The 25,467-nt window shown below is 47.7% G+C and overlaps 8 protein-coding genes across 8 annotated transcripts in view; 5 read left to right on the forward strand and 3 right to left on the reverse strand.

The window, feature by feature from the left end:
- H257_15508 (hypothetical protein) overlaps window positions 1-1,190 on the forward strand; it is a gene marked incomplete at both ends in the record, with an annotated part of 5,854 nt that extends 4,664 nt beyond the window's left edge. Inside the window, 2 exons of the mRNA XM_009843637.1 lie at window positions 108-291; window positions 816-1,190. Of these exons, the coding sequence (XP_009841939.1) occupies window positions 108-291; window positions 816-1,190 (559 nt within the window). The remainder of the gene's footprint in view (window positions 1-107; window positions 292-815) is intronic.
- Window positions 1,191-1,814: 624 nt separating this feature from the next.
- H257_15509 (hypothetical protein) lies at window positions 1,815-7,596 on the reverse strand. The gene is made up of 17 exons (XM_009843638.1): window positions 7,551-7,596; window positions 7,176-7,490; window positions 7,038-7,116; window positions 6,860-6,982; window positions 6,610-6,706; window positions 6,337-6,541; window positions 5,401-5,745; window positions 4,455-4,847; window positions 3,906-4,025; window positions 3,658-3,842; window positions 3,272-3,349; window positions 3,105-3,213; window positions 2,923-3,030; window positions 2,768-2,856; window positions 2,511-2,574; window positions 2,331-2,399; window positions 1,815-2,257 (listed from the first exon to the last, which is right to left on the reverse strand). The coding sequence occupies exons 2-17, from the start codon at window positions 7,476-7,478 to the stop codon at window positions 1,862-1,864; spliced, it is 2,763 nt and encodes a 920-aa protein (XP_009841940.1). The 5' UTR covers window positions 7,479-7,490; window positions 7,551-7,596; the 3' UTR covers window positions 1,815-1,861.
- Window positions 7,597-8,061: 465 nt separating this feature from the next.
- Window positions 8,062-12,715, forward strand: H257_15510 (hypothetical protein). The gene is made up of 7 exons (XM_009843639.1): window positions 8,062-8,924; window positions 8,980-10,701; window positions 10,775-10,853; window positions 10,918-11,050; window positions 11,125-11,255; window positions 11,306-11,981; window positions 12,029-12,715. The coding sequence occupies exons 1-7, from the start codon at window positions 8,085-8,087 to the stop codon at window positions 12,387-12,389; spliced, it is 3,942 nt and encodes a 1,313-aa protein (XP_009841941.1). The 5' UTR covers window positions 8,062-8,084; the 3' UTR covers window positions 12,390-12,715.
- H257_15511 (hypothetical protein) lies at window positions 12,406-13,594 on the reverse strand. The gene has a single exon (XM_009843640.1). The coding sequence runs from the start codon at window positions 13,553-13,555 to the stop codon at window positions 12,533-12,535; it is 1,023 nt and encodes a 340-aa protein (XP_009841942.1). The 5' UTR covers window positions 13,556-13,594; the 3' UTR covers window positions 12,406-12,532.
- Window positions 13,595-15,582: 1,988 nt separating this feature from the next.
- H257_15512 (hypothetical protein) lies at window positions 15,583-16,940 on the forward strand. The gene has a single exon (XM_009843641.1). The coding sequence runs from the start codon at window positions 15,592-15,594 to the stop codon at window positions 16,711-16,713; it is 1,122 nt and encodes a 373-aa protein (XP_009841943.1). The 5' UTR covers window positions 15,583-15,591; the 3' UTR covers window positions 16,714-16,940.
- A 2,517-nt stretch (window positions 16,941-19,457) lies between these two features.
- H257_15513 (hypothetical protein) lies at window positions 19,458-19,701 on the forward strand (the record flags this gene model as incomplete). The annotated part of the gene is made up of 2 exons (XM_009843642.1): window positions 19,458-19,609; window positions 19,680-19,701. The coding sequence occupies 2 exons, from the start codon at window positions 19,458-19,460 to the stop codon at window positions 19,699-19,701; spliced, it is 174 nt and encodes a 57-aa protein (XP_009841944.1).
- Window positions 19,702-20,513: 812 nt separating this feature from the next.
- H257_15514 (hypothetical protein) lies at window positions 20,514-21,277 on the forward strand (the record flags this gene model as incomplete). Its single annotated transcript, XM_009843643.1, has 2 exons — window positions 20,514-20,676; window positions 20,772-21,277. 2 exons carry the CDS (start codon window positions 20,514-20,516, stop codon window positions 21,275-21,277), a joined length of 669 nt encoding a protein of 222 aa, XP_009841945.1.
- An 829-nt stretch (window positions 21,278-22,106) lies between these two features.
- H257_15515 (hypothetical protein) lies at window positions 22,107-22,887 on the reverse strand (the record flags this gene model as incomplete). Its single annotated transcript, XM_009843644.1, has 2 exons — window positions 22,107-22,720; window positions 22,773-22,887. 2 exons carry the CDS (start codon window positions 22,885-22,887, stop codon window positions 22,107-22,109), a joined length of 729 nt encoding a protein of 242 aa, XP_009841946.1.
- Window positions 22,888-25,467: the final 2,580 nt, after the last annotated feature.

Raw genomic sequence — 25,467 nt, forward strand, 5'->3', positions numbered from 1 at the left:
AAGATAGCCCCGTGCAAGAGCGTGTACGTGGCATACACGGCGTACAGCACGGACGCATACCACTTGGGACACTGAAATCCGGTCACCACCGCCACCGCCAGCGTCAGACTTAAGCTGAGCCCCAGCGCCGCCACTGACACGAGTCCGTGGACGTCAAAGACGGCGGCGCCGCCCCCCCCGCCCCACACGGCCAAGGGCACGCCGAGCCCCACGAGCAAATTGAACACGGGGCCCCCAAAGCACCCCGCCAGAGCCATCTCGGCGCACCCGCCCCGGGCGATTGCAACGTTTGTGCTCAGGTCGCCCACGGAATTCCCCCACGACAGCACCTATACATCTCTCTCTCACTTTTGAAATATATATATATATATATATATACATTGCTCGGTTTTAGAAGAAGATAGATTGCTCCATTCGAAAGATATATATATATTTTCATTTTTAAACAGAGAGAATCATTGAATTCGAAATATATGTATACGCTGATCGGTTTTAGAAGCAGATGATCACTCGATTAGAAAGATTATATATATATATAAACTTGTATCTTCTCCATATAAAACCGATATATATATATATCGGTTTTATATGGAGAAGATACAAGTTTATATATATATATAATCTTTCTAATCGAGTGATCATCTGCTTCTAAAACCGATCAGCGTATACATATATTTCGAATTCAATGATTCTCTCTGTTTAAAAATGAAAATATATATATATCTTTCGAATGGAGCAATCTATCTTCTTCTAAAACCGAGCAATGTATATATATATATATATATATATTTCAAAAGTGAGAGAGAGATGTATAGGTGCTGTCGTGGGGGAATTCCGTGGGCGACCTGAGCACAAACGTTGCAATCGCCCGGGGCGGGTGCGCCGAGATGGCTCTGGCGGGGTGCTTTGGGGGCCCCGTGTTCAATTTGCTCGTGGGGCTCGGCGTGCCCTTGGCCGTGTGGGGCGGGGGGGGCGGCGCCGCCGTCTTTGACGTCCACGGACTCGTGTCAGTGGCGGCGCTGGGGCTCAGCTTAAGTCTGACGCTGGCGGTGGCGGTGGTGACCGGATTTCAGTGTCCCAAGTGGTATGCGTCCGTGCTGTACGCCGTGTATGCCACGTACACGCTCTTGCACGGGGCTATCTTATTCGGGTGGGTGAATCTCGCTAGTATTACTACGGACGGATACTAGACGTAGAGATAGGACGAAGAAGAAAAAGGCATCTAATATATATAATATATACACAACCCCTAAGTTAGCCACATCGGTCATGGATACTACTATATCCTATTGTTAGTCCTAACTAGTTCGTTGTCGATGTGGCCCTCGGCTTGGTCCTGTTACAGTATCGGACAGTCCACTTACGTCGTGCTAATAGTATTCCGACTACTATCATGCAAGTATGGACTAGTTAGTACCTACATATAATGCAAGTAGTTAGTACCTATAGTATGTACTTCGAAGTATAGTGTACATTCAAGTGTACTGGTATTAATACCTGGTGACCATTGTGTACTACTAGTACTACGTGGTAATATTAATATTGTCCATTTACCCAAAATTTGGACTATTTTTGTGCTGATTCTTTGCCAAATCTATCGATCGATTCGTTGTCCTGACTTTTGTAAAGATCGTCCAGTATCACACTAATTTCAATCACACACTAATTCGGTGTTGAACGAGTCGAAGAGTGGATCATTTGATTGGCTACTGGATTCGTGTTTTGTGTTTTGATTGGTCGATAAATCGATTCCCTGCTGACTTAGTTCTTCTGGTCATTCGATATTGAGCACCCAAACACTCGAGTTTCGAATATCTTGACAATACTGTGTTGTATATACATTCATTCTTTCTCGTGCGGATTACAGTCGGGGTGCGGGGCGACTGCTAGTATTACTACTAGTACCCCGGCGCTTGTAAAACAAAATGTAGGCCGTGTTGGACACGACCGACGACGCCGCGGCGGATGTGACGGAGCTGTCGTCAAAGTGGTACCAGAGGCGGGTCTGCTGGTCCTGGGCGAACGCTGTATAGTGGCCAAACCCCATCGACCCTACGTGGTTGGTGGTGGCGTAGAGGTCGTAGATGAGGCCGGTCGATGGTGTCGAGAGGCAGAATGGCGCCATGTCCAGGCCTTCCAGAGGAAACTCCACCAGCGCGTCCAGCTTATCTCGAACGACTTCGTTGCGATACTCGAAACGCTTGAGCGATAGAATTAAAACCTCTGGCAACGAGTACAACTGCATCGTTTTGGTCGCCTATATATATATTTATATATAGATGAAAAGGAGAGATTAAATCATGAAATAGAGGAATAATGAACGACCGTACTTGGCGATGTTTTTGGCACGTGCTGCAATACCATAGATTGTCTTCGTCCAGTTGTTCGGCACTTGTAAACTGGATACAAACATGGCCATCAATGGTACGATATAGTATATATATATATATATATATATCCGGGTAAAGATATATATATATAAAGATCACTGTATATATATATATATATACCTTTTGAAAGCATTCAGCCAACGACAACCCACTCGACGCTCGCTTGGCTTTCAAACTTTCGAGTCTATGGCCATATAACACAAGCGTTGTGATGATACGATTTTCAGTGATATATTATACAACACGCATATATTTATATATAATATATATATATATATATTCAGACTATTAGATATCAAACATCTCAAACAATTTCAAATGGCTCACAGCCACTCATTTATCGGCGCGTGGAACGATTACAAGTGTCCACTACGTACGACGGATGGGGCAAAATGTATGGTTCTGTGGCCTTATATAGCCCCCGCATGTCGCCTTCCCAGTCGATGCCCAAATATCCAGCGTCGGCCTACACAATATATATAAACATATGTATATATTTGATACTTTTGACACAATCATATAAATATATTACCAGCTTGAGCGTAGACACGACCGTCGCAGTGTTGGAAAAGCCTTCAAAGGCTGCCAGCGATCTCGTTGTCGGTGTGGCATTCATGCCATCTTGGTTGGTCACGTACATCTAATGAAAAATATTATATTTTTGCGGCAAATATATATATATAAGACTACAAGAGGAGTATCTCAGGTTCGTACATGCGACGCCAAGCAGAGTCGGAGGGCGGGATCGTCGAGTCGCCGCGAGGTTTCTGCAGCTGACCATCCCATCAATGGCACCAGTTGCACCAGAACTTGCTCCAGAAATCTACACCACGTCACAGATTTATGGTCCAGTTTTCTGATTGGCTCTCCATTGGTCGTACGAGTCAAACGTCGTTTGAGCGTCCAGGTGCAGCATCATGGGGTCACCAAACAACGACGGCACTGCACCCTTCTTGTACCTACAAATATATATGGAATCAGATCTACGTTGTATATATATATATATATATATATATCTGATTCAGCGCACGCATTCGATATATATATATACGATTCTGAGTCCATGCGGACGCAGACCGCATACCCGAGAGATGGGAATCCGACCGGTTCCATACACGAATCAGATATCGAAGTACGCATACTGTATCAGATTTCAAAGATGTCCGAATCAGATTTCAAAGATGTCCGAATCAGACCAAAGATGTCCGGATCGGATTAAATATGTCCGGATCAGGCGGTCGAATCAGATGATGTCCGTGTCACGTACACGCGATGGTAGCAGAACAAGACGCAGGTTGCGTCCGGAGGGGGCTGCGGGTACGCGACCACGCGGTCGTCCGGTCGGATGCGCGCCGTTCGGTCGTCGTCTGGCAGAATCCGATACACCAAATGATGAAACACATCGCATAGAACAATCTTTGTGTACGGGCACCCCGCCTCCACCAGCGCCACCTGGCCAGGATATCAGTCTCGATTCGACTTATATATATTTGATATATTATATATGTATGGTACCTTGATGGCTTTGACGTGGCTTCGCTTGTGGACGTGTACGCCATACGTCTGGGGCTGTAGGACAGACACGTCAGAAGCGGCTAGCACGGCCGCGCGAGTGAGTTGGGGCAACACAATCACCTACACAGAGATACTATATTAATATAACCATACATGCAAAAAGTAGACTAGAAATCGAGTTTGTGATGGTTCAAAATGTATCAAAAAAGCTTCACGAATGAGAGTATATATATATATATATTGTTGTGTTTGATTCCAAACAACTACTGACGTGAAAATGGTATATTATCGACACTCAACCAAATCACTCAGCTACGTATGGAGCCAATCAAATCATACATCGTCATGTATAAATTATAAATCGAATTATTGTTATAAATCGAATTAGTGTTATAAATATAATTAGTGTATGCCTTGAACATTCCAATATGATGGGTACACATCTCGTTCCAACATCCCGAACAACAAACAGCCTTTGGCATCATCATCTCAGCCATACAACTCCAGCGATTCTTCCCTCAAACCCAATATATAAATATATATATATACCTCCAAAGGCCTCGTGACAGCATGGGGGAGCTCGAGCTGCACACAATTGAACGGGTCAAACGTGATCGAGACTTTGGCGCAGTGGGGGCACACGACTGTGGATTTGAACTGGCCGTGCAAAGTATCAACAAACACGGATGCGTTGCGGAGAAGGTGGTTCTGCCACGCGGTTGCCGCCACCGCCGCGTCCGGCTCGGTCCCGTTCGAGTCGATAGCTTCCACATATGGCTTGTTAGTTATGCGGTTGACGTCTTCATGGAGGCCATCGAGGAGGAAAGCCAGCAGTTCCTGGGCATCGTGCTGCTGGTACCCGGAAAACTGTGGGGCAAATGTCCCGATTGCGCGCTTGAGGGGGCCAGGGGACACGCTGGACGCAGTGCCGAGCCATAGTTCCTATATCACGTCGTTGTCTAGTGGGAAATTTCCCTGCAGCAGGCGCCTGTGGATGATTCATTGGGAAATAATCCCATTCTTTCAAAAAAGAACATGTATACTACATACAGTCGTCATGTATGGACAGGAACACATGAATATCATGCCACGTGTAATATATATATATATATATATATATATATATATATATGAACGAATTGGCCAATTGGAGATGATGATGAAACTGGATGGACGAATCAAAACACACAACGCACGTGGTATTTCAGCCAATCAAACGCCGTTTCCAACTGTCGATGCGAATGCCACGTTTGGCCTGAAACAAGCCAAAGATGGTACGAAAAATCGACGTTTATTTAATTGAAAAATTGAAAATTATATATATATATATATATTTGAATTCGATCTCCGCCAAACAAACATCCCGTGGCCAACATATATGTGCATTTTTCCATACATCGTAGTGTGAACCAATCAATCAATTCAATTATATATCCAAGTGTATGTATATTTTAAATCGCTCAACACATTCAAATATATATATATATATAACTACCTTGAGCAGGAGAGCGTACTGCGTGGCCAGCTTCCCCCCAGTGCCGAGTACATTGTCCGAGTTCAGGTCCGTCTGGTATGCATTCGTGAGAAAGTGCACAGTCAGCGCAGTCGTGTGGCTGAGACACTGCAAGGCGGCGTTCATAAAGCAAGTGTTGCCGAGGTTACGCAGCCCCGCTTGGCCTTGGCGGCCGCCGATTTCGACGGCGCTCACGGTGGAATGGGCGGCCTTGAGACGGGTGCAAAGAGGTTTATGGTACTTCCAGTGCGACACCTGGCACGCCCGGGAGCAGTAGTTGCAGTGCTTGCAGTGGCCGCAGCGGTGGGTGCTTGGGCGATGGCACACCTAGGTGTACACGCAAGAATGAGGGTACGAACACCACAGAGTAGCTTGAATGAAACACACAAACACGGAAATATATACACCACTGCCAACTACTAACCACAACTCCCCCCCATGACAACGATTTAAAATTAGTCATGATTGGTACAACCATTGTTTAGATGGATTTAATATATATATAATATATATATATATATATATATATAATATATATATATATATATATATATAATATATATATATATATATATAGACATCAAAAAATATACATCGTGATTTCAGCAAGGTCAAATCGTGAGCCGATCCTTTTATCATGGAAACACAATACATCAAACAAATTATATACATACAAGATAGCGAGGTCAGTTTTAATTATAATATGTCAAGTCGTGATAAGTGAGACTATATCAAAAACAATAGATATATATATATATATATATATATATATATATATCAAAACGCAACAACGCGAGGTTGATTTATAGGATTCAAATCTACGGGTATAGGCAGGCGTGACACCCTTGTTTCAGATAATTATTTTAAATTTCAAATATATATTATATACATGAAAAATCACAGAAAAGGAGGACATACCATACACCGTTCGGGCTTGGGCAGGCGCTGAAACGTCGTCGCAGATTCTCGTGGCTCCATGTGGGTACTTTGGCTGTCCTCTTCTTCTTCTTCAGTGTCCGTGCCATCCGGGTACAGTTCGACGCGCTTGAGAGTATTTAGAAATGATTTGGACTGGCCGCCCACGCCGACCACAAACCGGCAGATCGATGGGCCTCCGCCATACCTCCACCGTCGCGTTAGTATTACTAGTCACTCGCAGTATACTACTAGTAGTAGTTGGAGGAGTAGTACCAACTAGCCAATGCATCCCACACTTCTTGGGGCTGCAGGATAAAATCGACATGTTCGACCAATTGCGGCCGCAGTAGCACCGCGCCCGACGTGCCCACTACAACACAAGCTCATTGAAAAAAATATTGAAAAAAAACACTCAAAATTTGGACGAATTTCATGAAATCGATTGAAAAAATATGTAAAAAAAGACAATTTTTTGTTTGTTAGTGCTAATATTGTAGTGACTTGGAGTAAGTATGTAGTATACCATCCACGAGGTAAGAGGGGGTTGTGGCTTCGAGCAGATGCGAGTTGTCAACGGAGGGCGGCTTGAAGGACGACGAGGAAGCGGCGGCGGCGTTGAGGCCATCCCGTTGGGAAGAGATCGAGTCTGATTGACGGCATGAGATCCATCGAGTTGTGTATGAGGAGGTGGGACGACGGACCGTTGAATCGAACGTAATTGCACCAGCTTTCCCACCATTTGAAGCTCACGACGTAGTACCGATCGCCGACAGTCATGCCCTACGAGATGATGATGATGATATACGTCGTTGGGGAAACGAGTCGAGCGCTTCATGTACATGGGCTTTGCATTGCTCGAGCAGTCGATGAACAATGTGCCGCTGGGCTTCCGGAGACGGCACCACGGGCGCCGGGGTCGGAGAAATGTGACCTGCTTGATCGTCTAGCCGGACTATCGGATACGTTGGCAGTGCTGGCGATGCGGAAGAGGCGACCGAGCAGTCGATGGAACCCAGGGATGGCACGTTAGAGCCACCTTCACCTTTTTTCTTGGCCTTCTTCCGGTTCTTCTTCTTCTGGGCCTTGGTGAGACCCACGGGATGATTGTCTCTGCTGGTCGAATCGACGTCGCTGTTCAACATGTGAATGTCTACCTACACATTTCGTTTAATCGTATGAGTATCTGACGGAAGATGGACACCGCATGAAGGTACCTCCGCTGAGCGCTTGCCGAGTGCCGTGGCTGATGGTGTCGGATTATCCGGATGTTCGACGTCGTGGGAACCCAGCCCCACGTTTTAGTACGTTTTATCCAATTGCCACAACGAGCGATAAAACGCCAAAACGTTTAAATTGAGTCGTATCCGGACAAGTCGAGATAATATCTTACAGGGGTGTGCTTAGACATACTACTATTACTAGTAGAGTGTTATGCTGGCGGCAAACCTGACCTCCTCGCCTGCATGACTCATGCACGCTATGGCCACTCATGCAGCACGAGTGACCGTAGATTACCAAGCGTAAATGGATGGGAATACACCCGCCATAGTAAGGCCAAGCTGCGCTTAGAAGTGCCGATGCCAGCAATGTGCAGAACAGTAGATATGGTCATCCGTCCATGCAACTTCAGTAATTGGTCATACTCCAAGCAGCTCATTTCTTTCAGCGTAATTATTCAAATGAGCTTACGCAGCAGGAACTGCTACCGTTTCATAATCGCTAGCCATCGCCACGAAACCGTCGGCGTCATGATGGACTCGACGTCGGCGTACCAAATCTCGCTCGAGCCTGACCGCGACGACGCCCGTGGGTACATCATCCACTCGACGGAATCGTCTCCGTTCCTAGACTACGACACCCTTCTGCACCACACATCGTTGTCATCTTCATCGGACCCGTCGGCCGTCCAACCCGTGGACTTGAAATCGCCCTCTGTCCTCCACCACGACCTGTTTGACGCGTTCGATGATGTCCATTCATATTCATCCTCGCCTTGCATTATCATCATGGACGTACCTTTGACGAGCCTCGACTCTCCATCACCCCCGTACGACGCTGCGCTTCAGCCAAGCCTGGCTCCTTCGCAACAACCCCTTCCATCTCCCACCGACCACGTCCGTCGCTTAGAACTGGTAAAGCCATTCAATTCAATCACGGTGTTCACGCCCACAAAGGCACCCACTGTGCATGCACCGACGGGGTGGGATGACCACCTTCCAACGCCACGGACCCATGCATCCTTCCATTCCGATGGTTCACCCGTGGCTTTGACCTCGCATGACATCGCTGCGTCGTCGATGGAATCAGATGGCCCATCTGATCCCATTCACCACCACACCCAACTCGCGTCAGATCTGCTGGCCTGTCTAGGTCGGGCTCTGCACATGACATCCATCGTTACACGTACGAGTACTTTGTCCACGACGCACCCGAGCCACTCATTCATCAGCGTCGAATGGGTTCTTAACCAACCCGAGGCTCCGTGGCCTGCAGCTTGTTGCCTCTACGGCATGACGTTTGAACTCGCGGACAAAGATCATGCGATCACGAAAATTGGCATACCGTTGCAGTCGTTCGTGTCGAGCTCGGTACGTGTGTCCTTGTATTGTTGTCATGTGTAAGTTGTCATATTTCCATGGGTAGACTGTGAGTATGGTGCCACTGCCACCACTGCAGCTTCCCCACGCACGCATGCCACAACGGGGGTCTGATTCCGACATGGAGTCTGATTCCAACACTGAGTCTGATTCCGTGGTATCCTGGTGGACTCGTGTGGGCCTCACGCCGAATGCAATATCCAACGACAACAACACGAGTGTCGTTTCTAATTGGGTACCGTTGAATCTGATTCCAAACGACCCGTACGACCCCAACGTGCACCTGACAACCACCCAATCCACGTTGACTGTGCACTGGAATCAGTGGCCAGGCGTCCTCGTGTGGCCCTACATACAGGTCAAGTATCAACAAGTAGGTCTAGCGGACACCAAAGATCGTATTGAGTGGACACTAGCGTACAAGGGTGCCGTGTCGCCCAAGGACTCCACTGTGACTGTCCATCATCTCCTCCCAAATACGTGGTATGAGGTTGAAGTGGATATGCACCCCTCCCCACGACCAGACCACGCCGCTGGCGCTCCCGGCATTCTCTGGATGCAAAATGAGCCCCAACTTGTTCCCCAACAGGAATGGATGGCTGTAACGCAACGAGTGTGTACGGCTACCTTAGCTCCGACTGTGACGGGATTCGCAGGTCGGTGGTGGGTACATGTCAATGACAACGACCACAACCATGACATGACTACCGAGTTGGTCGTGACAGATACGTCCACGCCGTTTGTTTCCACTCGGCAACACTTGAAAGGGGGGGGCACCGTCGTGCTTCTCAAAGACGTACAGGACTACCAAACGTACTTGGTGCAGGTGCATAGGACTGGATTGGGTGCGCCAACCTTCGTGGCGACGTCCGATGTACTGCACCTAGCAACAGATGAGCCTGTTCCTATACCCCAGCTACGACCCCATCCCACCAATGCCCACGTGTTGCAGTGGCACCCACCGACGAGCGTTCTCTTGAGGCTATCCAGTCACGTATGTCTACGTTTAGAGCAGCAACTTGCGTCCGATGGGTCTTGGGTGCAGGTGGCCCCAGAATCCATTGCAAACAGCGAGACCACCTGCACCTACGACACCTCGACTTCCACCGCCGTTACCACCAATGCTGTTACAGTTTATCGATTGGCAGCGTATACTATCGAAGACCTGCACTGCCTCGCCGTAGGCCACACCGTGTACGTTGTCCAGCATTTTCCGTTGGCAGTCCAAGGGATGGGGCGCCATGTGACACTGCACTGGCAATTCCAGCTTCCCCTGCACCTCCAGCACCTCAATCCGCATGCATTTGACATGATGGTGGACACAGCTGCCCCTTGTCGCATCCTAGCGAGTGACATTGTCGTCGGTGGGGGCGGCGGTGCATACGTTGTGGAGTGGGCGTTTGAAACGTCCCCTAGGGCCCATCGAATCCATGTCGCACCGGTGTTTCCTGATTCTGATTCGTCTGAGTTGATCGTGTATTCACAATCACTCGACGTGTCGTACGCACCGACCTGGCCTTCGGTGGACGTGAGCTTGGGCGTGGTGACACACCACAATGCCACGTGTCAACTTTCCATTGGTCCGTGGGCCAGCAGTAGCAGTACACTGTCACAGCAAGCGATCCAGTGCCAAGTGGATATCCTAGACTCGCATGACGAAGGATGGAGGATGGTATGGTATGAGGTACTCCAACAAGAACACCAGCTACTGCAAGACGAAGGCTGTTGTTGTTTTCATATCAATCTCGACAACTTGCCCAATCACTCGGTAGGCCACTGCCACCACAAACTCTACGCCATCTGTCACATATATATTAATCAGCTCATAACTATTAGTTTAGGTCGTTCACGTTCGCAGTCGGTTTCGGATGCACGCCACGCATGTATGGGAAGACGTGGCCACGTTGCAGTTTGTCACAGGTACTTGACTGGAATCAGAATAATATCATCCCACCCATCTGATTCTGAACCTGATTCGTTGCAGCTTGTGGGGACCTGGCCATTGCACCCACGGACGTTGGAGGGTTGACATTTCAATGGCGTGAACCGACTCCCACCGTTGTCGAATCATATGCCATTCAATGCTATAATGCCTCGAGTGGAGTATTTGAAACGTGGTACGGTAAATGAGGACGTAGAAGTATTTACAGAGAAAACGTCACTTTGATCTTACTTATATACTATCGTATAGGTATACCACCGAGCACTCTCCCTATACGACGCCGCCGTTGCTGAAACCATTTCACTTGCTTTTATTTCGCCTGCAAACGCACGTGGACATGCAAATTCCGCTCGACGGACGTCCCCACCTCGCCCTTACCAGTATGGCCATTCGTTTATCAGCTATATATACCGTTGAAATATGTTCGTAGACCCTAACCCGCCGACTGTCACGACCACTTTGCCTCACGAAATGACTCTGGCATACAAGCCATTGAATCTTCTTCACCTTCCAGAGCACACGAGGCGCCAGTTTGCATCCGACCAACCTGCACATTTGAGCCTGGAAACAACTCGAGTAACGCCTTCCAACGACGAAGCGAGTTATTCTTGTGTATTGGCAGAATTTAAAGTGCTGGGGATGGCGTGCGTGAGCCAGTTGCAATCACACACGTCGTATCGATCGAGGTTGCACTGCAACTTTCGCAGCAACGACAATATCACATTGACGTGTGCCAGCTTGTGGGTGACCTACACCACGGCCAAGGCACCCCCCGACCCCCCCCCGTTAGTTTGCGTGGACGAACTATTCTTGCCGTACATTTCAACCATCCCCGCCAGTGTGGCTTGTGGGTATGTGCGGGTATCGTGGCAGGCACCGAATAACAATGGGGAGCCCATTGCAGGCTATGCCGTTGAAATGGCATGGACAATGGATCCGCCCAAGCCCCCCCACGAGTGGACGTGGCAAGGCGTGTACGTGGGCAACGCCACGACGTATTGCCCCACGAGTGCCCAATTGCAAACAATGCGTCGACCATTGCAAACCATCGTGGCATTTCGGGTGCAAGCCGCCAACTCGTTGGGGTGGAGTGCGTTTGCGACAAGGTTCTTCCGTCCATTGCATGTTTGTTTCCTATAATGTGTCCTTGTAGCGAGGGACTTGTCTGCGTCGGTCTGCCAGAAGATACCATCCCCCCAGGGCCAGAGAGGAATCATCTCTGCATTCGAAAGCCATCTGCAAGCGTCGTTCGATACAAGAACAACACGACGATGTTGCCCCCCCTCCGACACACCGCCCCCACCGAATCACCTTGTGAATCGTACATGAAATTGAGGGAACTTTTGCAACTTCCCCAGTCCATGTACCAGCAAGAGCGAAGGAAATGGTACTTGGAGACTGCGACTAGACCAGCCAAAGGGGTGTTGCCGACCACTACTCAAAGCGCACAATCACTGTACCAATCCACCACAAATCGACACTCTTCCAAAGGGATGCAAAGGGCAACTCACTAACACATCTACAAGCCATCTACTTTTACATGTGTCGTACACTAAACCCTACACCCGTGTCCAACTGCCGATTTGGTGGACAACATGCTAGCCGTTTAGGCGTAATATACTGTTCATATATATCGCTACACACGATGGGCATATATTTATGGGGCCAAGCCTTGGGCTCGAAACTGTTTGGCGAATTGCGCGAGCACCACCGCCATACGCTTCCCAGCAAGCACAATGCGCGCTTCGACGGTGGCCACCAACGTGGCTTGGTAGGCGGCGGACGGACACGCCACTTTCGATTCAGTCCAGTTGGTCAAGTCCAAACCCACATACACGACACTACGGGCAACGTCGTAGGTGTCCAAGAAGGTCTTCTCGAGCACCTTGTCCGTGGCCACGGCCTTGGCAAAGTCTGCGTACGAGAGCTTGGCATATTGGGCGTAGTTGAGAACGTCTGGCTTGTCGGCGTACTTTTGGAGGAGTGCGGTAGCGTTGGCAGTGAGCGCGAGGCGGTCGGGACTTCCGGGGAGGCTGGTCGGGTGCCAGTTGGAGGTGAACGTGCCGGCCGCGTTGTCCCAGATCGCGTGCAAGTTGGACGCCGAGCACGGCTGGACGAATCTGTACAAGTTGCCGCCGACGTCTCCGTCTGGAAACTTGTCCGAGATGCCCACGGTCGAGTGGCACGGCTGGTGGACATCACCAAACACATGCAGAAAGAAGCGCAGGACAAAGTTAGCAGACCACGCGGACTTGGACTTGGCGATAGTTCGGAGCGACTGCTGCAGCGTGTACAGGCCGCGGCCGTCCAGAATCGCTTTAATTAGCAGGTCCACGTCTTTCGAGGTGAGGCCATGCCAGTCGGACCCGTTGACGTTGGTGGGCAGGTTGACGTAGTGCCAGTCATCCATGTACCTGACGGCCGGCTTGGTGGGGGACGGGCAGTAGGTGGATTTCACCGATTCACACTTGATCAGGTCTGCCCAGATCGTGGCGGTTGTGATCTCGCCCGTGTTGGGGTAGTCGTCGTTCCACGTTCCGAGCACGCTTTGGATCGTAGCGACATCCTCCTTGGCTAAAAGTTGAGTCGCCACTTCGCCGACCAATTGATGGCCATTGTCCCACCACGCTTGGACAGAAACTACCGTGGCCAAGACACTTAACACCGACACCGCTTTCATTACTGTACTACTTTTGAAATGGGTTGGCTTGGATGTGGAAATCAAGAAATGAACACTTTTATGATCGGAACAATGAACTCTGTCACTTTTGGATAGTGTATCCATTTGCAACAGGCGAACATCCACGATGAAACTTCGAGTATGAACTTCGAATGTTATTTCAACAAGAGGTAGGACTGGTTGGTAGTTACTCCGAGTATGTCTTCGGGCCAAATGGCCCTCACAGCAGCGAACAAGGAGTTTTAAGCAACCACCCCCCACTTGAGCCGCGACAATCCTTAGTTTATCTATGTCGCGAGTATATTCCAGTCGTTCCTACCTCCTTACATCCTGAAGTGGGTGGCCCATAACCAGCACAACGCACGTAACAAAGTCTACGTCAGCGTATCACCTGGCTGTGTAGCTGGATGTCCGTGTGGACTAACGCGAAAACGATAATGATTTTGCTTGATCTTACGACCTTGGGTAATTGTGGCCGTCGTTTGTCCTTTGGAAATGACATTTCACCAAACTCTATAGCCCTGGCTACGTGGTTGAATCTTGGGGCAATAAATACGTCGGCTATTCGAGGATCGTGCGTCGGAACTTCGGTCTTTCCTGTCATCACACTTGTTTATATATTAACGTTACAGGCTTTTTAGCACGTAAACCCACATCGTATGTTAAGAGAAGCCCTCACGTGTATAAACTATACAAATTTAAAGAGGTTATCCACTGTATGCTGAAGTTCAAGTTGTGGATGTTAAGAGCGTCATACAAATTTCTCGATATCGATAATTTAGGCATTTTGTGGCACAATTATCTGATATTAGAGGTAGTGTTATGTATAGAGGCGAGACTTTATAGAATTTAGGAGACCACATTGGCTATTTTACCACCAGCGAAGTGCAAGTGGCGAGGTGCAAGTGCCGAGGGCCATGGCCGCTCTGCACGCGACCAGTCAACAGCGGTACAGTACACCAAACTTCATCTTTGATTCATTCCTACAGTAGGTTCTGATGCATCCTGGACTATGATCCCTGGTCTTCTGTCCTCAGCGGTTGCGTCATCGTGTTCACGAGAACAACATGACATCTTGCTTTCGTGACCGCGGTGACGGCATAACGCAGTTCCAACGATAACTTCAGTCTACCTTGTGCGCCATATCTTCACGCCTCCCCACCATCACACAACCGATAGTATGTAACGTTACCGGTACCGGTATCGTAACCCCTCGATCATCACAAAAGCCATACATGTATACGTATAGTAGTAGTACAAACACACAATGTACTAACTCTGTTTATATCGATACAGCACATAAACAGCGCTGCTGCAATATAGCCAGCGTGATTTATGTCGTTCATATAGTGTTCTATTGCGGTCGATGCTCTCCATTGTCCTGTCATGTACTGTACCTATTGAATAGTGAATCATGCTTCCTCTCAAATGGGCTTTCATTTGCCGTTTGCATTACGCTCCTTGATCTCCATTTTTCACTTTGTGCATTCGTGTGGATGCCTACCGGTACTAGTTTGACCCTTGCGGCAACGCGGCACGCTGGGTGCGCTGTTTGATGGCTGTGATGTTTCCAACACACCTCTCATTTACAATATATATTTGAATTGAGAGGTATTAATTCTGTGAGGCAAACTTTTGACCATTCACTATAATATACTACGAAGTATTCACTTTGGGTGATAAATATAGAAAGATGGAGGACGTACCACTTGATGCACTGATCGCTTTAACATACGAAGGGTGATGTTTGTGATAAAAACGGGTTCGATCAACTTCGAACTTCGTGCCATCTTTTGCCAGGCACGACCTAAGTACTCAGGATCTACTGACCAATGCTTTGGTTTTAATAAGTACGACCGAAACGGTCGTCGGCTACTGATATGTTTTCTCATATATTCAGTACCAATTGGCAATATATGTTTTTGTATACGAGTTCCCCACGCCACGTTGACGTGAGCAACACTTTTAAGAGCACAACACAGGCAATATGTACATATTCCTTGGAGTCATCCATTTTCCATTTTGGTGCTGCAGCAATGAAACTCACTTGCATTGGATCGTTGGTACTGCTGGCGGCAGCCGCGCAGTCGGTGCATGGCTGGTGGGACAACGGGCACATGCTCGTCAGTGAAATCGCGACCCAGAGCTTGGCTCCTAGTGACGTCACCACATTGAACGCTTTACTGTCCAAGTACGACAGGGACTTCCCCAACACTGGCACCGTCACAACCGCATCGATCTGGGGTGACTTGATCAAGTGCAGCTCGGTGGTGAGCACGTACTGCCCGTCGGTCACGACACCAGCCCTCAACATGCTCGACGAATGGCATTATGTGAACCTGCCCGTCAACGTGAACGGCACCGACTACAAGAACTTAACGTCTAGTGACGGCACCAAGTTGATCAAGGAAGCGCAGGGCGGCCAAGCCCTGGACTTCCTCACCAAGACATTCACCACGTTTGGGAAGACGCAGTCAGCCCATGCGGCCAACTGGGCGTTGCGCATGCTCTTGCATGTGTTTGGAGACATTGCCAACCCCATGCACAACGTCGCAGGGATGACAAGTCTGTTCCCCGACGGAGATTTCGGCGGCAACAAGTTCCTCTTCAAGAAGCCGTGCGTCGGGTCCAACTTGCACGCAATCTGGGACAGCGTGGGCGCCAAGTACGGCTCGGTCAACTGGAGCCCCACGTTCGTCCCCGGCTCAGCCGACTACGCGGCACTGCAGGCCAACGCGACGGCATTGCTCAGCAAGTACGGCACCGTCCCGGACAAACTCGACTTTGGCTCGGTCAAAGACGTCGACTACCCCAAGTTTGTCACTGCTATGAACTCGGAGCCGTTGGTTAAGATACAAAGGACCTTTCTCGAGTCGTATGACGTGGCCCGCCAAGTCGCGTACAAGAACATCGACTTGAACTGCACGCTGGACGACAAACAAAAGTGCATCAACCCGTGCCCGTCCAGTGATTACGTCAACGCCCTCATTGCTAGCGCCGAGGCGTCCATCACCGTCCAAGGCAAACGGTTGAGCGTGATTCTGACCCAAATCGCCAAGCAAATCCGAGCGTTGAACTTACTCACCCCCGTCACTACCCCTGCTCCACCTCCTACCAATGCGACTGCGGTCCCTACAACCACTCGATCGAATTGTTAAGTCTCGTGTCAGTGTAGATCGATGAATTTCGGATGTGTGCCTTGACTCGGAATGTGTACTACGTACTGTAGTACATAATAGGGAGATTTCGCAGACGAGTATTTATCTTTATCCTTAAAATAACCTCTGAAACTTTATAGGTTTAAGGAAAACGCCGGAACTTACAAGTTCCAGCGTTTTACCAGAATCCATGAAATGGGTCCATTTTGGGGATTCGAATCCTCCACCATGATTGGCCAGATCTGTTGACTTGAGATTGGCCAGATCAGTTGACTTGGTGCAACGCTTTTTTGTTGTTGGCACTTCGAATGGAGCGTGGAAGGTGGAAGCGTGGAGGATGACCCACATGAAGTGGAGGTCGATCAGAGGCGCGGTGGGAGCGAACAAGTTAATAGAACTTAGGATCAGTAGCGGCGATCTTGATTGGAGTTAAGCCTATATGGCAAGTAACATACTAATTTACAATATAACTCAGTAACTGGTGATAGACTTGCAGTATGTATTGTGCTTTTCATGTAGTTTGCCCGTTGTTTAAATGCGTTAAACAACCAGACGTTTAAAATAATATAAGCCCAATTGAAGATAAAACAACGCTAAACACAAGTTCTGCATTTCAGCAGAATAAAACAACCCTTACTTTATTTCAGCTGCTAACTAATCGAGTTGCAGCACCAGGCCAACTAACGCCGTACAACTACCAGTTCATCACGATGCATACCGTATTAGGCTGTTAAATGGGAGTACTATACATCGTGTAGTCGTACAGTAGTGCGCCCTTGCCTTCCACGTACAGTGCTAAGGTTAGAGCAGATCAAGAATTGTAGGTATGGCATAGCTTTGAATCATTGGACAGAGCGACGACTACATGTACTGTAGCCTAACTATATCCCTAACGTTATACACATTACTCGGAGTAGATAATGTTAGTACTGTAGTGATCACGGATGGGGGGTCATGTGTGTGGCCATAGCTCCTTCAGTTTCATTGCGTCAAGCACCTTAACATGTTGACGTAAAGCAAGTTGTTTGCCAGAATGAAAACGGCAAACAACTTGTTTTACGAAAGTGCCAGTAAAACCACCTTCAACCAACCAATCATCGCATTAGATGAAGTAACTTTAAACAACGCACCCAACCGTTATTCAAGTTACTTTAGACATTATTTAAGTCTGAGAAATTTTTAAACAATGAATTTAACCCTGGAATTGCCAAAAAAGGTGCAAAGCACAATACTAGTACTGATCAATGATACGGTGACTGATTTAACAGTAAGGTGTTATAACAATTTCCGTGACCGAGTGAATTACGCAACGTTACAATTGCTGTTCCTTCGTATAAAGGCTTGCCGATTTACTGCATCCACAACTGTCTCAGCGGATCTCGTGTGCTTTTCTCGAGAAAGAATACGCTAGAAAATGGGCTCAATGTAAGTACAAGCATTCCATGAAGCATACCCATGGTTGCAGCATGTTTGCTTCATCTTCAGGCCACTAACTTCCCATTTACGAGCTGCGACAATGGGCGCGCCACCACAACAAATCCAACAAAAAAACGTATTGGCGTCGAAAAGCGTGAGCACTGCGGCTAGAGCACTGCCAGCCATTCACTTTCCAATTTCAATGCCATTTGCCACCCCTGCCATCAACGCTACTCATGTTCTCTCCCGTCTTCGCGACCAGGACGCCCCCGATTTCACGTTCCTCGAGACGAGTCTCGAAGACTTCGGAGGGGCTGCCCGTCAAGGCATTGAGATAAAGCCCCAGTAAACCCGATCATGGACAAGTTCGTCAACGTTATTGGACCGGAGGAAATCTGTTCTCTGACGAACTTCACTGTGTCGGAGATCGAGTCCCTCTGGTCCATCGTGGATTATACATTGAACGCTGCTTGGCTGGAAGGACGTGTCTAGAAGTCAGCCCTAGGGACCGTCTGTTCATTGCTCTCACCGTCATGAAGCACTTTTATTCATGGGACAAGCATGCCGCTGGCTTTGGTTTCAAGGCACCAACCTTTGAGAAGATGATCATGAGTACTGTGTCGGTATGTTGGCCTGGGCATTCTCGAACGGATGTGCATGTGCTTGGTGGTTGAGCCTGTTCTGTTTAAGAAGTTAATCGTGTGGCCATCCATGACCGAGGCCGGCTGTTGTTTCACTAACTATCCGAAAGTCCTGTATGCCGTCTATCGCTTCGTCCGTTTTTCTGAGCAGAAACACTACTTCAGTGGCAAGCATCACCTGTACGGTTAAAAGATTGAAACCGCCGTCTCTCCCGATGGCCGCTGTGTGGCCATGTCCGACGCGCATCCTGCTTTGGTTCACGATCTGACCATGATGCATACTCGACGTGATGCACAAGGCCAACTTGACGAATACACCCCGTAAAGCTGCTTTGCCAGACCACGGGGAGTGGTCGACCGATTTCCCGACATATTGGATATGCCTTGTGGACATGGGCTACATCGGAATTGCCCATGAAGTGCGTGAGATTCATTCGAAGCGTCGTCCAGCAAAGGGTGATCTCGATGCCAAAAGGCCTTGAGCGCAATTGACGCGTTTCGTCCGATCGCGTTGTCGTGGAAAACTTCTTCGGGCATGTTTGCTCCCTATGGAGAATTTCATGCACGATGTTCACCTGAGGCGAGAAGATCTACCTTTCGCTTCAGAAGACTACGTTTGCATTGACCAACTTCCATCTGTCATTGCTGCCCTTGTGCGCAGAGGACGAAAACTACTATGCCATGGTTATGGCCCGCTACCAGCGCATGGCGAGCGAGAAGAAGCGAAAGCGTGCTGAGACTCAGCGCCGTTATCGATTGAGCCGCGAAGGTCGTATTGCCATGACACAAATCGCGCTCGTTTCTCGCCATACCGTGGCTAAAGTATTTTCAGTGTTCATGTATCCTCGTAAAGATCGACTAATTGATTAGTACTATGATCATTTCCGAATACTTTACTCTTGTTGGTAGCAATTGTGCATTTTGCAAATAAGTAAACATCTTCACAAGGTTACAGCAAATTCTAAATTCAAGTGATACTGTGGAAGGGACTCAAATTAATTCGAAATATCACTGGTATATAGTATATGACAAGGTTGTTGGTTTAAAGACTTAATGATAACCTCCATCTTTATGCATAGTGACGTAGAATCCCGTGCACCATCACAAGTATTCACTTGTAGGAACTACAAAAAGCAAATTAGGCGGCGCCTGCCGGAGTTGTACCAGTGGCTATCAACGATATCTTAAAAGCACCAGATAAGTACTATTTTGTATAGAAGCACTACTCTGCAGCTGGCGCTTTGGTGCCAGTTGCCGAGGCGTGCTACTTTCGATGCAAGCCACTCCTTGCCTTCGTAGCTACGCCTTTCCAAAAGCGAATGACTCCTTGCCTTCGTAGCTACGCCTTTCCAAGGGCGAATGACCCATGGGACGACTTCACAATGACCTCTCCGATCATCCACGAATTTGGCTCCATCTAGTCTACGGATATGGAAAAATTGTTATCACCGAAATCGTCGATATAAAATCCTTTGCTTTTACTTTGCTTTCAATTTTTAGGGTATGATCAGTGGATTTCGCGAGATTTACGCATATTTGGAACTCGTGCATATCTTGATTTGAAAAAAGAGGATATTTGAAATTGTTGGCATTGACAGTGAACACAATTCAACAAAAGAAAAGTTAACACCTTCAGTATGAATATACCGCAAGAAGTAGTAATGTAACGAAGGACTTTTGTAATATTCATTGTGAAAGGAAAGTGCATGACTGACCTTGGAAACCACGCGTCGATACCACTTCATGGCAAGACCATCGAAGGCAGGCAAGTCCGCCAAGTGGACGGACGAACTCGACGCCGAGTTTGTGGTCTTATATGCCGAAGCAGCAGCAAAGAGCGTATACGTTGCAAGTGGTGGAAAGCAGCTCAAATCCAAGGGATTGTCCGATCTCATCGTGCGCCTTGGTGGCCGTGGCAACATCACAAACGCGAGCCAACTGCGGTCAAGATGGAAGAGGCTGAAGGAAGATTACGTTGATTACAAATGGCTCATGCTGAAGTTTTCGGGGACGGCTTGGTTGGCGTGTCTGAAGATACGTGGGGTGAGCTGGACAAGCACCCAAGAAGCATGCCGTTGTCGCGCTTCCGGGAACGGCCATTTCTCCACTATGATGCTATCGCAGAGATAGTAGGTGACGCGATGGCAATTGGGGAGTACATTCGTGGAATACCCACGGCTGGAGCTGAGATGGCAGCTTCGGGGGTCTTCGACATGTCGGAACCGGATGTGTTATCGTTCTCCGCTGCCCAGAAGCGTAGGAAGCTAATCAATGACAGCATGAAGCAAAAGCGCATAGAAAGAGATGAAGAGTCGGCTGCGTCATTGGCGATCAAGCAAAAGAATAGTGACACGCTGGCATCGATGTGCGCCACGATGCAGATGATCACAAAGATCTTGGCTGCTAAAAACAACCTCCAGCACTTACTTGATAACGAGATTATATTCTTCGAATTGTTTGTATTGGGATCCAAATATTTCCTAGTGTGGTCGTGTGGGTACGAGTAGGGATGTGTGGGGAAGCAGCATTGAATATCACAATTAATCTTGGAAAAAATACATCACCTTCGAAAATGGCAGTGGACGGATAAATACCATGTCAAATTTCGTGACACATCCAAATTTCCAGAATATTAGAAATCTAATTGGTTTGGGGGCAACTCATTAGTTGGTGTTAATAAACTAATATCCGGTAGCTGGGATCGAACTCGTCGACAATTGCAATGACTGATACCCTTGTTTTGCATACACTTTCAGTCTGAGGATACCTCCGCGATTTAATCGTGGAGCAATGGATAAGCTGGTGAAATGCTGGATGACTGTTGCAAGTAGCACTTTCAGTGTGAGGGGTGAAGGATTAGCATGGGGCCCGAAAGGACAGTGCGCTTTTTTAGAACATTGACAATGATTTGTTTCTTTAATTCATTTTATTACATATATTCAAGATGTGTAGTATAAAATATTCATCGAAGAAATCATGTACAAATTGTTATTAGAATTCTAGCTCATCTCGGTACTCTACGTAAGCTTCCCACATTGTGTTCGCAATTGCCTCCCTCCACCTTTCTTTTGGGTGGTTCATTGCTTGGAGTGCGTCTTGATGCAAATCAAAGTCGTCATCTTGGTTCGACCGCACCACAAGGTCCGAAATGTCATCCATGTGCGATGGATTGCAGGCAATACACAAATTGTGTAATGCAGCGCAAGCATGAATCACATCAATCGAGTATTCAAGCTGCAACCGCAAGTTGCTTGAGAGTACTTTCCACTTGATCTTCAGCATGCCAAACGCACGTTCCACGACAATGCGGGCCTTGGAGTGCTTGTAGTCGAAACATTACTTGGTAGTCTTGGGTCTGCCGTCCGTATTCGCTGCCCACTCGCGGAGATGATAACGTTGGCTTCTGTATGGCGTCAGCAGCACCTTGGACAAACGGTAGCCAGGATCACCAAGGTAAAAGTAACCGCTAGGGACACTTCCTTCAAACTCCGTCTGGCTGTATATAAAGCTGTTGGATGAGCAGCCTTCACCACCCGCAAAGACAGCCATTAATCTTCCCAACTCGTCGACGACACCCAATACGTGCGTCGATGTCTGGTCCTTGCGATTTTGGAATCGATCTTGCATCTCCGCAGACACCACAATGGAGATGTGGGTACCATCCAAAGCACCAAGACACTTGTTGAAGGTTTGATGCTCTTGACGAAATGCTTCACAGCTGGAGCGCACGCGGTCAGGTTCATGCCGATCCGAACCATAGAATCCGCTGTCAACCAAGCCTTTGATGATTGCGCGCACATCAAGCTGTCGATAGTAGGCCAACGTAACATGGTTGTGGTATTGGAACAACTGCTCTTGACTCCGCACCGACACGCCGCTTGCGAGCCATTGTAGTGTAACCAGCATGACAAGCCGTACATCCAAAGTCGCCGCATGTGGGGCTTCGAAAGCTGAACAATCAATGCGACGTCATCTTTTGACACCCGGAACTGCTCGAGGTACAGCCCGTCGCCCCCGTGCGGGAGCTCTTCTTGAACGTCGGGATATCCATGTACCCGTGTACTGGCCGAATGAACTTTTGTTGCGACTGTTGGACAACTCCGTATCGTCCTTCCATGATAGCTGGTAGCTTGTAACATGATTCCGACTTCGTCGTCCATTCATTTTGTGACACTATGCACTGTATAAATAGGTTCTTCCTACGACGATGGATTTTCCTCCACATGAAATATCGGCCAAAAATATCCAGCTCCAGACATGGATATTTTTGGCGGATATTTGGCTTGGGAATATCTGGGATATTGAAATATGGTGTGTTCAGTGGAACTTCGAAATATCCGGATATATCAACTAAAATATCCGCATATGGCCGAAATGTACACATATTTGCTGTCATTGAACAGGCCCTTACGGAAAAAGAAAAAGAGAAGTTATCTCCGAAATCTCCCTAATATTACTACAGTATTTGTCATCATGTAATTAACAAAAAGTTTAAACAATTTATTTAAATATTCCACATGTTGATGTCAATTGATACTGACTACTACGTACTACGTACTAATAGTACAAATTTTCAATCACGTTTTATGTTTCATGGTGCAGATCAACGACAAATACGGTAACGTTGCCATTACTTCTAAGCTTAGTACTACTATTAAAAGTATGGTGCAAGTCACCTAAAGACTACAAATAAATGCCTTGATTTCGACAGCTATTCCAACTTTGTATTGATATTATTTAGGAAAATAAGCCGTAATAACGATAGAACGGACAAGCCCAACAGAAGTTACGGTTCATATTTTCGATTGGTGAAAAATTGATCGAGTAATAGAATTTAAACCAAACGGCCTTTTTGTACGGAGATATATGGAGCCAGGTACATTTTGGCCGAAAAGGGGTATCAAGTATATCTTGGTCTTTGTATACAGCACTTATCCGTACGAACGTTTTCATTGTATCCGGAATATTCACAATGTTTAACCTAATTACCAGGTAAAAAACGTAACTAATAATGATTTAACGTCAACATTTCGTTTAACTGAAAGAACCGAGGCGTTTAATAGTAAAACGTCTCCTCCTGAGGATGGCCGATCTGTAGTCTTTAAGATGACTTGCACCATACGTCGTACTGTCGTTGTACAATTTCGGTACTAACGTGACGGATTTATGATTTGCCGATTTTGAGCTCCATTCAATCGACCATATCTGGCGAAGTTCAAATTATCTCGAGCTGAAAGTTGCAGTGCCGAACTCGCCTTTTTGAGCTTTTTCTCATCGTTCGAACACAAATCAAGTGTAAGAGTTTGGATCAGGGCAAATAAAATGATAAAGTTAGGCGCTCAAACAGGTGATCGGTGATTTGCCGAAATTTAACCTTGTATTCAGTATAGGAATTTTAAGGCTTCGATGAAACAAAATTATTGATTACAGAGAAATATTACATGTATGCAGTAATAATATAACATCCTTTGTTGACGATGACTACACACGACACGCGATCGAAATCGCGTGTTGCTTGTTGATGCTCGTCGCGACGTCGTTCCACATGTCGTTGGCAATCTCCCGACGGATGGCTTGCTGAACGGTCGAAACATCGTCACGTCCAACGGCTGGAACATATGAGTCGAATTCGCTGGCAAGAATAACAGCAAAATGCTCAGGCGCGCCGCTTCATCGTAGATGTAGGTGGAGTAATGTGAGGAACATCCATCTAAAATCAGCAGGATTGGTCGCGGTGTTGACGCAGGTATCGCAGAGTCCAGCATGGTAAGCCACTTTCGACAGATGGATGAGTTCGTCCAACCCTTCTCAGATGTCGTCACCGTTGCACCCGGTATCACAAGACTGTCACATACGTCAGTCGTAACACAATCGGCAGGGAGGATAAACAGAGGCGGGATCTTTGATCCGACCGCACCAACGCAAGCCACAATTGTGACGTGAGCATACACAGTTGACTATTCGACGTAGACATGCTGCGTTGACCAATGAACGACCACCTTCGTCGCTGCCTTTAATGGAGAGAAACTCGTCTCGTCCATGTTGAATACGCGCTTTGGGTCCATGTTGACGTGGGTCAAGGCATGAAGAAACTCCTCGTAAAAGGCGACGACAGCGTTCTCGTTGACTACGTGTCGTGATTTGCTGAGGACGGTTGACTTCTTTGTCTTGAGTTGGTCGTGTCGTGCAAGGAACTTCTGGTACCAACCTGACGTCGGCTTGGTCGGTGCTGTAAAGCCGTGTACGGTGTCATGGATTGCGGCCGCCTTGTCTAGGATTTGAGTGCGGTTAACCGGATGACCATCACGCTCCATCGCCAAGATCCAGGTCGCCAGGTCGTTTTCATATTGGAGGGGCAACATCGGCTGTGGTCCCATGGACTTGAAGGCGACGTTGGGTCTTTTGGCCTTTGCCACATGAAAGCGAAGGGTTCGCTGAGGAATGGCATACGCAGCAGAAGGGATGTTGCACTTCTTGGAGACTACGTCTGCTATCGCTTTAGCCACATCGTCAGGCGAGTACGGCGTTCTTGGCGGCATTTTGATTTGAAAACAGGCGAGCTCCTCTTTAAGTTAGTACTATTTCCCACCATAAATTTTTGAAGGTGTTAGTTGTTGCAGGCTTACATTTTATCCAATCATATCAATTCTTGATTTCTATTGGGTAATGCAGCTCGGCATATCACCGATCATTCGGC

The sequence above is a fragment of the Aphanomyces astaci genome (genome assembly GCF_000520075.1).
Source record: "Aphanomyces astaci strain APO3 unplaced genomic scaffold supercont1.71, whole genome shotgun sequence".
Classification (NCBI taxonomy): domain Eukaryota; phylum Oomycota; class Saprolegniomycetes; order Saprolegniales; family Verrucalvaceae; genus Aphanomyces; species Aphanomyces astaci.